A 13,167-nucleotide genomic window follows, 5' to 3' on the forward strand; every position below is an offset into this window, starting at 1 on the left:
GCAATAAGTAATGCAATTTCATCCCCTGACTTTGGCGTAAGGTTTTGCCTCTTTCTTCTCTTTTTACCTGGTGATTAAGACACGAGTATGAATGTTTGAAGGTTAAAATAATAACTCTCCGCTGTGTAAGTAGTAGAAAATAGGGATATTTGTTTAATATTTGTTTTGTATGCGGTACTGAATCCGATACATATCTGATGTTTTAGAAAGCGACTGCTGTTTGAACGGTCATGTCGCATTAAATCCGTCTTTTACGACACTGACACAAGACAGACGCCAATTATCAGCGCCCGAGAAGACATCGCGAACGCTTTCTGGCCATCCAGTGTAGATGTTAGTGAACCTGTTGGGAAGACAACGTTGGAGAAACGTAAACATTTTATTTGTACTGTATAATCTGCAGATTCTGACAGAAATTTCCAACTATCATTTGAAGAACCGCTCCTCTCTAAAAACAGAAATAAGGATCATTATTAGGCCATTTGTAAATAACACAATAACGTTACAACTTAAAGCAAAATTGGGAAACGTAAAGTCCGAAACAAGTTTTTATATTAAGGGCCATCAGTCAAACAATACTGTTTGATCTGGGTCTAAACAGAGCGCGTTGTGTGTGACGTCTTCTTTTGTGCATGCGGGCCGCTTTGAGGGTTCACATTAGAGCGCGTTTGCTGTCACATTTTATTTGTAGTGTGAACAAGCAGACAAAAAAAATCGGATTTGATCAAAAAAATCGGAATTGAGCATTAAGACCTGCAGTGTGAACGTAGTAAGTGGAGTTCTTGTGAATGAATCAGGGGCAATTTGTGGTTCAGTATCTAAAGGATAATGAATACATCATGCAAACTAGTGTACCTGGGGATTGAACCATCACACCCCTGATTGGTTTATGACTTGATTTCCCTCCTGAAAGTAACGTCCCCATGTTTGTGCCTCTTTAAACAACAATAATACTTTTTGTTGAATAAAGTTTCTTTATTCATTACAACATGTCCATGTCATGTTACTTTTCGTTTTAAAGTAAAACTCCTTGTCGTTCCGGTATTAATACAATACATTCTGTTTTGCTATAAAAGAAAAATATTCAACACCACAGTGTTTTGCAGGTTTCTTTTTCACATAAACATTTAGAGATTACAATACCAGTTATAACTCGAGAGGTTGGCATACTGTAAAAGGAAGAAAAAGATTTTTAAGTACTTAATCGTAAGAAAAACAAGTTCTTAATGTAATGAACAAATGAATTCCAGCAATGTTCCTCACAGTTCCTTCACATCAGTCGGAGAAAGTTCTCACCTCTAGAGTCTTCTGCCAGAAATCAAACACAGTGTTGGCCTCTTAGCTGTCAAGCCGATTAGTTAAATTTGGAGGTTTGAAAGAACGTTTAGAAAAAGATGGCTTTTGCTCGTAAGGTTTCTGCTCCTCCGACATCTCTGGCAGTTTTCTTTACAGTTCCCATTTATTACCACAAAAAGACCAATACAGTGTCTGAGTATTCATAGCACAAAGGGTATAAATGCTCTTCTATGCCTTGGGTATGACTTGTATTTGCTAATGTAAAGGTCATGACAAAGCTGTCCTGCCAGCGCTTGGTTGAAGAGCACATACAGTACCACAAGCCACCAGGTGAAAGAGAGGCCTCTGAAAACAAAGCTCAACGAGATGTAGATCAGCAGCTCAGCAAAGTAATGGGGACAAGAAACCAGCTCAAACCAACCTCCCTTTGGCACTCTGTGAGTCAGCGTTTCCACTGTTCCTGCATGACACGACAAAAAACAAGAAAAAGTGACATCAGCAACTTTCAACATTTACATAGACTGGTTTACCATTTCCAGTGTGTATCAGGTTAAAGCTGTGCTAATTAACTGATCAAATTACTGTCTGTTGTGAAATATCTCACTCACGGCACCAAACTCACAGAGAATTATCTCCCAGCTCTGCAGTTCCACTCAGCTCTCTGCAGTTTTTTAGCCTCCTTTAGCTAATGTTTTTTGAAATATTCATGCTTAAACATGGCCTCGGTTTTCAAAGAGCAAAAATAAAAAAAAAATCAAATAAAAAATGCTGAAAGTGGGTCAATTGGCCATTTTTCAAAAATATATGTTTTGAAAAGTATTTCATACATAAATCTAAAATTTAACAAAAATCATTACATGTATCCTAACTTTGGACCATACGTTCTTTAGGAAAATATAAGCTGGTTGAGCTAAAGGCAATTTGGAGATGGGATGACCCATGTGCTTTATGGTTAACACATAAACAGAAAACAGACAGTTAACTTCAAGCTGTTAGTTTCTTGATCATTAATATGCAAATTCTCAGTGATAGCAATAATTCTGGAGGCAGCAAAGAAAAAACAAAGAAAGAAACAAAGAAACAAAAAAACAAAACAGAGAGACAGAGAGTTTCCTAGGTTTACCTGACTTTCCAGTGCGAAGTCTGGCCAGCAGGACCATAGACTGATGCTGCAGCCACGAGGCCCAAATGAAGAGTAAAAACCCAGCAACAAGCAGCCAGTCCAGCTGAGAGAGGAGGGAGCTTCTCTCTAAAAGAAACGGTGGAAGCATCAGTACCACAAAGCAGATGAACCAGGGAATTATGCACATAGAAGCACACAGAAAGCACCAACTCAAACCTTTTTCCATACGATCACAGCAGAGGATCGTCAACCCTAACATGATGTAATACCCCAGGCCGAACATATATTGTACCAAGTGCATGGCCCCATCAGAGAAAACGCTGACAAACAGGCACTCCAGCAGCCTCCTGAGGGAGTGGACCCACAGCAGCAGCTGCACCAGGACGGTGGAAAGCTGCGGGACTACAGACAACACTAACATCATACACAAAAATGAATTAAACAGAAAAACAACCATTTTTTTCTTTAGCTTACCTTGACTGTCACTGCTGTGTGCACCAGTCAAAATGTCTAAAAAGTCGCTCAACCACAAAGGGTATGACTGATGCTGAAATATAAAGCTGAGGTACAAGAGCAGAAGAAGACCATTCCAGCCAACAGAGACTGCATAGAAGTGCCAAAACCACCTGGAAGGGGAAAAGCATCCCACGTTTAAATATTTAAAAAGTAAATGATTCAAAACCACCTAAATGTTCGGTTAGATATAGTAGGATATAAAATACATTACAGTAAAGTTCTGTCATTCACTGTCACCTTTTTGGGACGTCAAAAACCCGCAGCCAGTCGTCTCGCTTTAAGCTCTGTTTAGTTTTTCCGTAACGAATAAGGTCCTGAAATAAAACGTAAGCGGGACACGTGTCAAATATTCCCGGCAACAGTCGCGACACTTTGTGAGCACAAAAAGCAACGAGGAAGCACAAAGCCAGAGAAGACCACACAACGTTAATCACACTCAACCCTACTGAGCTCCACATCGTTTTGAAGCTGTGCGGGTCTGCAGTTATTGTTTTGTGCAACACGGAAAAGAAGCCGCCGGTAAAAGCTATCGCTAAGGTTCCGGATGAGATGCAATAACGGGGAATAGCAACCGGTTATTTCTTTATAGCACAGTAAATGTATGTATTGATTTAATTAATCAATTTAATTATTTAAACATCTATATGTTTATTTAATTGCAAAGTATTTTTGCATTTATTTTATTCGGCACGCACGGTTTTGAAGTGAGCATTACGAGCCATTTAACGTTCGAACAGCAGAGGGCAGCATTTGAATCTTTACCCATACACCCCCCGAAAATAGAGGTCTAGCCATGTAAACGGAGTGCAAAAATGTTTGTTTGTGTAAGGGGAAGTTTTATTTTGAACAGGAAATGTTTAGTAATGTGCTAAGCAGGTATTTGGATTGGGGCAAAGATTTCATCATTTTATTTGCCCGTGTTTTTGATTGACTGACTGATAAATAAACATCAACGCTAATACAGAAGTTGTATATATAAAAATAAAGAACAAACTCAATTTGAAAAAAACAAACAAAAAACCAACCCTGTAAAATGTGAATAAAAACAGAAAACAATGATTTTCAAATCTTACAAACCCATATTTTATTTACAATAGAAAACAGAAAAGATCAAATGTTTAAACTGAGAAAATTTAAAATTTTAAGAAAAATGTTGCAAAATGTTTGCAACTGATTTTGGTAACTTGCAATATCTCAGTAACATGACTGAGTATAAAAAGAGCACCTCAGAACAGATGGGCAGTGGTTTGCCTTTCTGCAAAAAGCTGAATATGAAAATTGTGGAATATTTTGAGAATAATCTTTTTCAATATAAAATTGTGAAGACTGTGAATATCTCATCACCTACAGTACATAATATCAAACAATTCCCAGAATTTGAAGAAATGTGTTTGCATAAGAGACAAGGCCAAAAATCAATATTCGATGCCTATGATTTTCAGGCCCACAGAAAAATTGAAATTTTCAATTGTTTTAGCCAAACAAATAACACTACGTCCTCCAGACAAAAGAGGAGATGGACAATCTGGCTTGTTATTAGAGCTCAGTTGAAAAGCCTGCATCTCAGATAATATGGTGGTGCACCAATGCCTGGAACTGGCAGCTTGCACATCCAAAAGGGCATCAAAGCTGAAAGGTATATACAGGTTTTAGAAAAACAAATGCTCCCACCTGAATGTTGTGTTTGTTGCATATTTCAGCAAAACAATACTAAAGAGCTTACTGCATCTATTACAGCAACATAGGTTTGTTGTAAAAAATTCTGGGTGTTGAATTGGCCTGACTGCAATTCTGATTTTTCACCAACCGAGAACATTTGAAATATCATGAAACAAAAAATTCTAGATGTTGAGCAGCTAGAATCCTGTATCAAGGTATATATAGCAACATGCCTCCTCAGTTCCCAGACAGACTGTTGTTAAGAGAACAAGCGTTACACGGCACTAAAAATGATCCTGTCCCAAGTTTTTGAGACATGTTGCTACTCTGAAATTCCAAATGAGCTAAAATTTTCTTAAAATGGTACATTTTCTCCAGTTTAAACACTTGATCTCCTTTTCCGTGTTCTATAGCGAATAATATATGCATTGAAGACGTGTGCATTATGTTCTTTTATTTACATTTTACACAGCACACAACAACTTGGAACTGAGTTTGTATAAAATAGATTAAAGCTACAAATCTGGCCAAAATAAGTATAGATTGGTTTTGCTGTTTATATACTATATTGTACCAGGGAAACAAATACATTGGAATTCTAAAAAAACAACAAAAAAAAAAAAAACAGTTTCAAAGATCTTTATTGCACGATTTATAAACAATCCAAAATTAATTTGACAAAACACATGCACAGCAGCCCCTGCTGATAAATATCAGTATATTTTTTTATCTTATTTGTATATGAATATCAGTTAGGGAGTAGTTTGAATGTCATATTGCCAAACTAAGTTAGTTTTGTAAACCTGTTGCCATTTGAGAAACCATGAAGCACTTTTTAACTAGTTCTGTGAAACATTTAGTGGATAAGAAGTATTGCATAAAATCTAATGTGTATAAAGCAGAGGTTCCCAAAGTGAGGGGGCGCAGAGCCATTGCAGGGGGGTCCTGGTATGAAAAGAAGAAAAAAAAAAAAAGAACGCTTGGACACAGCTAACATAATGAACAGGTTTTTGACGGGGCTCCCACACAAAGGCATAGCAGGAGATGAAGCATCGCCAAATATGTTTCCAAACCAGCTTCCTTCCAAGCCAAAGACAAGAAAATCTGGTGAAGCATATCTTCCCTTTGGCTTCACCTGCACAAGTGCCAATGTAGGTCTCTGCGACAGCATTAGTTTCCCCTGCATTGGGAGCACGCGCTGGGCTTTCCAAATCAGGGACAAACAGTATCCCACATTCTTGATTTTTAGTTCACAAACACTTCTTGTAATGACTAACTACTCCCGACATTTTGGAGATGTTAAGTCTTTATACAGTAAAGTTACAGCAGGATACAAATAATATCAGGCTGATCCTGCCACAATTTGTTCCCCCTCTCCAAATCACGGACTAACAGTATCCCACAGTTGTTTATGTTTTTGAACCCATTTTGCACAGAGAGACATTTTTTGAAAAATGTATTGGTAGTAATGTTGAATATTATTACACAGGAAAAAAACACAACTACACGTAAAATAATCACACCGTGATGCCTCTGCCTTTCTAAATGGAGGGACAGTAACTGCGTGTGTGTATGTAAGCGGGTAAAACCTGAAGATAGTAAGATTAACAGTATTTTGTCTCTATCTGCCATTCTGCAATTCATCTCATGTAAACAATAATGTGGCGCACAGCGTGACGTGAAAAAAGGCACATACCAGAACATTTTTCTTCTAAAACAAAGGGGGGGCCAGCAAAAAAAGTTTGGGAACCACTGGTATAAAGTATTACATTTATGCTTTAGGTGGTAGGAGTTCTCACCCAAAGCAGTTTTTTTCCATAAACTGCACAGTTTCATAGCACATGATTTTAAGGGCATGACTGAAGACATTTAACTGACCTTGCAGCTTCAGTTCTTGATGCAGAGCAGGAAAAGTAAGTGTTTGTATGAAAGACTTGCCGAGGTCTTTGAGGCATTAGGCATTAGATTCCAGGATGCCTCTTAGAGGAGCACAGTCTCTTCCTGCCCGAGGAAGTGTGGACAGTTTCCTGCCTCCCTCCCTTCTCTGTCCTCAGTGTCCTTGTCTTTTTTTTTTTCCTGTGCCAAGAGCTGGATCTCCATTAGGCCCCAAAAGATTGCATAAATATCTCGCCAAGCTGGGGTTGCTTTCATAAATACCCTGTGAGCACATTTTGAAAGCATTAAAGGAGGAAGAAAAACTGAAATTTTCCAGTTCAGAGACAAAAGTCAGAAGTCTTGTAATGACAAAGTTTTTCATGTTGTTCTTATGTGGTTGATCTTCACTAATGATTTAGTAATTTTATTGTCTTGTTACAAATATAAAATGATTAAAATAATAAAAGACTAATTTTCTTTACTGTATCTGGACTGATCAAGTTGTGTCACCCCATTCTGAGCCTGGAAAAAAGCCCTCAAAGAAATCCAAAATATCAGACATTGTACAAATGAGCGTGATACAGAAACACATGTAACTGACTATGCTCTTCTCCTTTCTTTATTCCACTCAAGCATATAAAAGAGTATATCGACGTGTGTATGTTAAGTGGTAGGCTTGTACAGGGAATTCTGTCACAGTCTGGCTGCGAAGCAGACTGTGTGGGGTGAGGAGGTGGAACCAAGAGTTTTGTCATGCGAAGAGACAAAACAAAACTTGAGAGTGACAAAAACCAGATGTTTGTTAAGGCTGGCAAAATAGTACAGAACAAAAGGCAAAGCTGAAACTAAACAATAACCTAAACTGGGTGAACTAAGATTAAAACATGAAAAAACCTGGCACATGGGCATAGCAGACAACCTGACCACGACTGAATGAAAACACACAGACTAAATGCACACAGGAGGTGATCAGGGGAAGTGGAAACACATGGGGAAACAGCTGACACAAATGAACATAATGACGGTACAATGGAAGCGTAAAACTAAACACATTGAACATAGGAACACAAGATCTCTTCAAAATAAAACAGGAAACATAATGAGAGGCAGACATGAAACACGAACTTGACAACATAAGCCACGCAGACATGACAAACAAAGGCAGAGGGAGATTTAAACACAGGGGTAGGAGACACAAGGGGAATCTTAAACCATAAACCATAAACATCAAAATAAGCTAAAACTCAAAATGCTGGGCCAAATGACCCAGGATCGTGACAAAGTACATCCTGGCAACAGTTATGAGAAAACTGATCAAAATTTCATTCATCACTAAGTGTGACCATTTCTATAACAAAAAAAGGTTTTTTGATCTGGAGCATCCAGATGTGTCTTAACACAGTGGCACAATCATTCCAGGAGTGGACGTCTCCACAAATTCACCCCAATTCCAGACCATGTGATTCTCGGAGAAACAAAAAACCAAAGGGCTACATCTCAGACTCTGCGGGCTTCACTTAACATTTTAAAGTCAAAGTTCATGGCAGCATAGTTGGAAAAATGCTGAAAAAGTATGGCTTGCTTGGACAGTTTGCCATTGCAGTTCAGGTTAGTTCAGTTACATCTATATAAACCACAAGACTTCTGGAACAGTGTCTTTTGATGAGATGAGACCAACATGAAGACGGACCTGGGCACCTTGCAGTCATTAGGGCAACTGTGAACTCCTGTGTTTACCAAAATATTCTAGAATCAAAATGAAACACTGAAACATGACCTTAAGAGAGCTGTGCAAAAACGAATGCCCACAAACCTGAACTGAAACAACATGTAACAACTGATTTAATCTTTTTTGTGTGTTTATTTTGGTTTAGTGCATAATGTTTGATATATTAATTTAATTAAAATCAAGTAGAATTTCTCGCTTTTTATAGTGACGTTGGAGAGCAGAGACGGGAGAGTGCGAGACATCTGGGAAGCTGGTGGACATATGTGCCAAACCAGGAGAACAGTATAAGAGTGTGAAATCAATAAAAACCATTAAGCAACACGGGAACAGTGTGTCAGGTCACAGTTCTTTCTACAATTACAATTAGAATGGCCAGGACCAGAGGACAGGAAAGAGAAAGACAAAGGAAAGAGAAGTTGGGAAGAGAGTTAACAGAAGGAGAGGGAAAGGAAAATAGAGGAGAAGATGGTCACCTGCTGAAATAAAAACAAGCAAAGAAAACAACATTGTAGGGAAACCAGAGCAACGACCAACATAAGCACAAGTAACAGTAAATAATAAATACTGAATGTTACTGAGCAGCATTCAGTACTAATAATGCATGATAGGTTTAGAGCCAGAAGCCAACCAAGATAATGTGTGTCTGTGAGTACCTGTTGTACACCGGTTTGAACATTTGTGTGTGTGAGCGCGTTTGTATTCATAAGGTTTTTCTATGTGGGTGTCTAATAGTGGATGTGATTATTTCAAGTTAATCCTATTATTAATAGTTCTATAAACTGGTGAATCATTTGGTGAACTTGTCATATCACAGGACTCTTGTGAAAACTTTCTTTTGTAACGTCACCGATGTGATTCAAGTCAGTAATGCCATATGGGAAAATTAAGAATTAATCATAGTGCTCCTTTAGTAGGACTGAGCAGTGTGATACTGTTACAAAATGTAATCATGTACTTTATTGTTGGTAAGAAAGAATACTTTTACTTATCATGTCAAATTGTCCTTTAATTAACCTAACCTGCTAGATGTTTGTAGTCTCCCCGTGCGTTGACATTCTCCCTCTTCTTTTTGTCTCGTTTTGTCTGTTAACCATTTTCTATCATCTTCTATATTGGATACAAAGATTAAAAGTGCCTGTTCCAACCACATTTACAACACCTGTAAAACTATGACAAAAAGTTTTGTTGACAGATGATGTTTTTCAGATTATAAATCTTTGAAAATTAGCATTTACATCACACTGGAAGACCAAAACTGCCCTAGGGAGAATATCTATGTTTGTAGAGCTGCTGAGATACAGCAGTTTAAACTACTTAGTGAACAAAATAACAGGGTATTGTACATGCAGTATAGAAATAGGAAATAATATACAAAAAAGGCCTCATGCCAACAAAAAGTGACTGGTTTGAAAGCCACTTGTTCACAAGTCAACATTTCCTGAAGGTTGGTGCAGTGTGCACACTGAGCGTTGCCTGCTCTTTTATAGATTTTACACATGACCTGTGTGTAATTCTGTCCCTGATGCCATCAGTGTGCAGATTGTTTTCTGCAGCAAGCAACAATGCATAATGAACACACATACGCGCTCGCTCGTTCTCTCTCTCTCTCTCTGCACGTTTGTGCTGTGGACATTTTGTTCGGTATTGAATTGTGGGACACTGACCTTTAAAATCCCTGCTGTGCCTTGAGACCACAGAGCAAAAACTCAAATGCTGCCTAAACAATTTAGAGCTTTTCACTAAAAAAAATAAAAGAAAACACAAAACAACATACGGGATAGAAACAATTACAGCAGTATGTTTTTTGTTCATAGAAGGTTTAAAAAATTTATTTTATTCATTGTTTATTAATGTTGTATTCTATTTTATGAAATTTTAGTGACAGTTTTAGTTGGGATATATATATAATGTGCTATATAAATACATTTGACCTTGACTTTTTTCTTTTTTTAAAAACTGTTTTTTTCCTTCATGTTTATTTTCTTTGTTTTGATGTTTAATTGTTTGAAAGCTTGCAAATTTTATCCTGTTCATGGCACAGACATTATCCTACATACTATACAGTTGAATACCATACATAGGCTCATTTCAAAAGAAAGTATTAGGGCCATATTTATGTTAAATAGTCCAAAGGCATATTCCAATGTAAATGTTTAATTTACAGTCATTCATTTAAAATTTTTGCAATGGTTATTTCAGTACATGATTGTTGTGGAGGTGTGATATAGTTATATTGTGTGTGAACTTATGGAAGTAAACAAACATGGGGACACGGATGACAGGACAAAGAGATGAAACATACATAGATAGACTGGACACAAAGGGGGAACTAACATCATTAAACAAGAAATCAACTAAAATCAACTCAAAGGCACAAGAAGATAACATACTTAAGAAATAAAACATCATTTATCTTCTACTTTCAAAGAAATCAACAAAAAATCCAGAACAAAACTCAAAATACTGGGTCAATGGCCCAGAACCATGACAGCCATACAGAAGCAGCCATGCACCTGTGATATGAGGTTTTGTAATATTTTGTCCAGGAAAGACAAAAACCTGAACACAGGATACAGGTTCAAAGTATAGATTCATTAAACCTTACTAGGTGGTCCTCCTTTTACCTTCAGCACTCCCTTTTTTTTGGGATAGATTCAACAAAGTGCTAGAAACATTCCTTAGAGATTTGGGTCCATACTGACATGATAGCATCACACAGTTCACTGTGATCATAAGGGAATGGACATTGTTACGGCCCCTGGCCTTGGAAGAAGTGAACCAGCCTTCCTTCAAGCAAATTCAACCGTGACAACACCCACAGAGGATTGGCTGTCTGGGAACCCGTGTCAGCCTTCCTGCATGTAAATTCGAATTTGACAATCCTCTCAGACAATTGCCTGCCTGAGGACCTGTGGTTTGCACCTCCAGGGAGAGAGACCAATCTGCAACCAATTGTGCACACCTGTGCCTTCAAAAGGGCTGAAGAACTTTCATTCAGGGGCTGCTGCTTTAAACTGAATGTGCAGTTTGCCCCACATGCTTCTGTCTGTGAGCCTAGCTTGTGAAACCCTGTTTAAGGTGTGGAATTTGTTTGAATAGCGTTTATTTGTGTTACTGCCCATGAGGCTAGCTTTAATTTCTACTTGTACGTGAGCAAGTTATTTTTGTATTGGTTATTTGCCAAGTAATTTGTAGTAAATGTCGCTATCGGTTTTCAGTTCTGAGTTTCTTTCTGTAAATGAAACTTTGTCTTAACTGATCTCCCTCGTGAGGGTCTCGTTTATGCTATCTTCCCTGTCCCCTAGCAAAACCGGGTCATAACAGACATGTTCAGCAACAATTCTCAGGAAGGTTATGGTGCTTAAATGATGTTCAGTAAGTGCTAAGGAGCTCAGAGTGTTTCATGAAAATATCCCCCATGCCATTACATCACTCCAACCAGCCTGAACCATAAATGCATTTAGATCAAATTCTGACCCTACCGTCAAAATATGGCAGCAGAAATCAACCAGGCAACATTTTTCAAATCTCTTGTTGTCCGATTTTGAGCCCTTGTTAGCCCTTCGGTTTCCCGTTTCCTGTCCTAGCTGACAGGACTGCCACACATTGTGGTCTTCTGCTGTTGTGGTCCATCTGATTCAAAATTCAACATATTGTGCATAAAGATATGCTCTTCTGCATACTGAAATACACAGACCAGCCTCTCTTATTCACAAACAACCAAAGTCACTTAAATCAGCTTTCTGTCACATTCTGATGCTCAGTTTGAACTTCAGTAGGCTGTCTTGAACATGTTTAAATGTCTGAGTATTTGGGCTGCTACCATGTGATTGATTAGATATTCACTTGAATGAATGGTTGGACAGCTGTGCCTAATGAAGTCACAGCTGAAAACAGCTGAAAGTCTTATACCATTAAGCTCACATTTTATCCATATATCTCTTTTGTAGATTTTAGTACAACAGTTTAATGGTGGACAAATTAGCAGTCACTACTACTACTACTACTACTACTACTAATTATTATTATTATTATATTGTAATTTTTCAGGAAAATTGCAAAATACAGTAAAATATTTTCTTCCACACAACCACACACACCTCATTCTTTCCTCTCCTTTGCTGAAATGCTTTAAACTATGAAAACATTTCTCTTTGTCTGTGAGTGGGCCAGAGTTCAAAGCAATCACCTCTCTTTGGATTTAGAAAAATAAACAGAGATAGAAAAATGGAAAAATGTTTCTGATTCCAGCTTTTCCAGAAGGGAATTCAGTGTAGACTGTCCTCCAGGAAATGATGGTTACGAGGCAGCTAGGCAGTTTAGTATTCAGAGAGTCCCAGTAGAAGTGACCAGGCCAGGAAACATGTGGATGCAGTGCATAACACACAGCCCTCAATCATCTCCCTCAACCCTCCTGAATCCATGCCAGCATCAAAACACAGCCTCCTCCCTCCTCATCAAATGAAGCACTACATTCATCACACGTTTGAAGTTCTGGAAAAATACAAAAATGGGACACAATCTGATGTTAATCAGTTCCAGGTATTACCTTTCTCCATTTCCTCTTTTCAAGTCAGCAGTCCTAATGTAAATGTCATTTGGGTTTGGTATAAGCTGCGCCCTGCCTTCCTGACATGTTTTTGGCACTGTCCCAGATTATCTGTTTCTTTTTCCAAACCTTAACAGATATTTTTGGGTAGGTAATGGAACCCGATCCACTGATATATTTGACCCTGTAAAAAGGCCCAGTCTGTGTCACTAGTAAAGCTTAATATTTTGATTATTTTACAGCTGTAATTTATTTCCAAGTATTAAAAAGCTACCCGATCAGCATTGGAGGGACATTAGTCATTAGTTAGGTTTAGTCAGTACTGCATTTCACCATTACTGCTCTATTTTCAGCCTGTTCCAGGAACTGCAAACTTACATAAAAAAGTCTAAATATTTTTTTCCTTTTTTTTGTGAATAA

General features: G+C 38.0%; 1 protein-coding gene across 1 annotated transcript; it reads right to left on the reverse strand.

Moving 5' to 3' along the window:
• Window positions 1–704: 704 nt before the first annotated feature.
• On the reverse strand, window positions 705–3,437 carry srd5a3 (steroid 5 alpha-reductase 3). Its single transcript, XM_040040580.1, has 5 exons — window positions 3,173–3,437; window positions 2,894–3,045; window positions 2,636–2,821; window positions 2,420–2,545; window positions 705–1,756 (listed from the first exon to the last, which is right to left on the reverse strand). Exons 1-5 carry the CDS (start codon window positions 3,391–3,393, stop codon window positions 1,497–1,499), a joined length of 945 nt encoding a protein of 314 aa, XP_039896514.1. The 5' UTR covers window positions 3,394–3,437; the 3' UTR covers window positions 705–1,496.
• Window positions 3,438–13,167: the final 9,730 nt, after the last annotated feature.

Source organism: Simochromis diagramma, unplaced genomic scaffold (assembly GCF_900408965.1).
Source record: "Simochromis diagramma unplaced genomic scaffold, fSimDia1.1 OVJJ01000026.1, whole genome shotgun sequence".
NCBI lineage: Eukaryota > Metazoa > Chordata > Actinopteri > Cichliformes > Cichlidae > Simochromis > Simochromis diagramma.

Excerpts from the sequence above, each read along its gene's own strand:
- srd5a3 (XM_040040580.1), bottom strand. The coding sequence starts at position 3,393 with ATGTGGAGCTCAGTAGGGTTGAGTGTGATTAACGTTGTGTGGTCTTCT. Across the intron at positions 2,546-2,635 it reads CTGTGATCGTATGGAAAAAG|AGAGAAGCTCCCTCCTCTCT; the intron begins GTTTGAGTTGGT and ends CGTTTCTTTTAG. Across the intron at positions 1,757-2,419 it reads ACTTCGCACTGGAAAGTCAG|GAACAGTGGAAACGCTGACT; the intron begins GTAAACCTAGGA and ends CGTGTCATGCAG.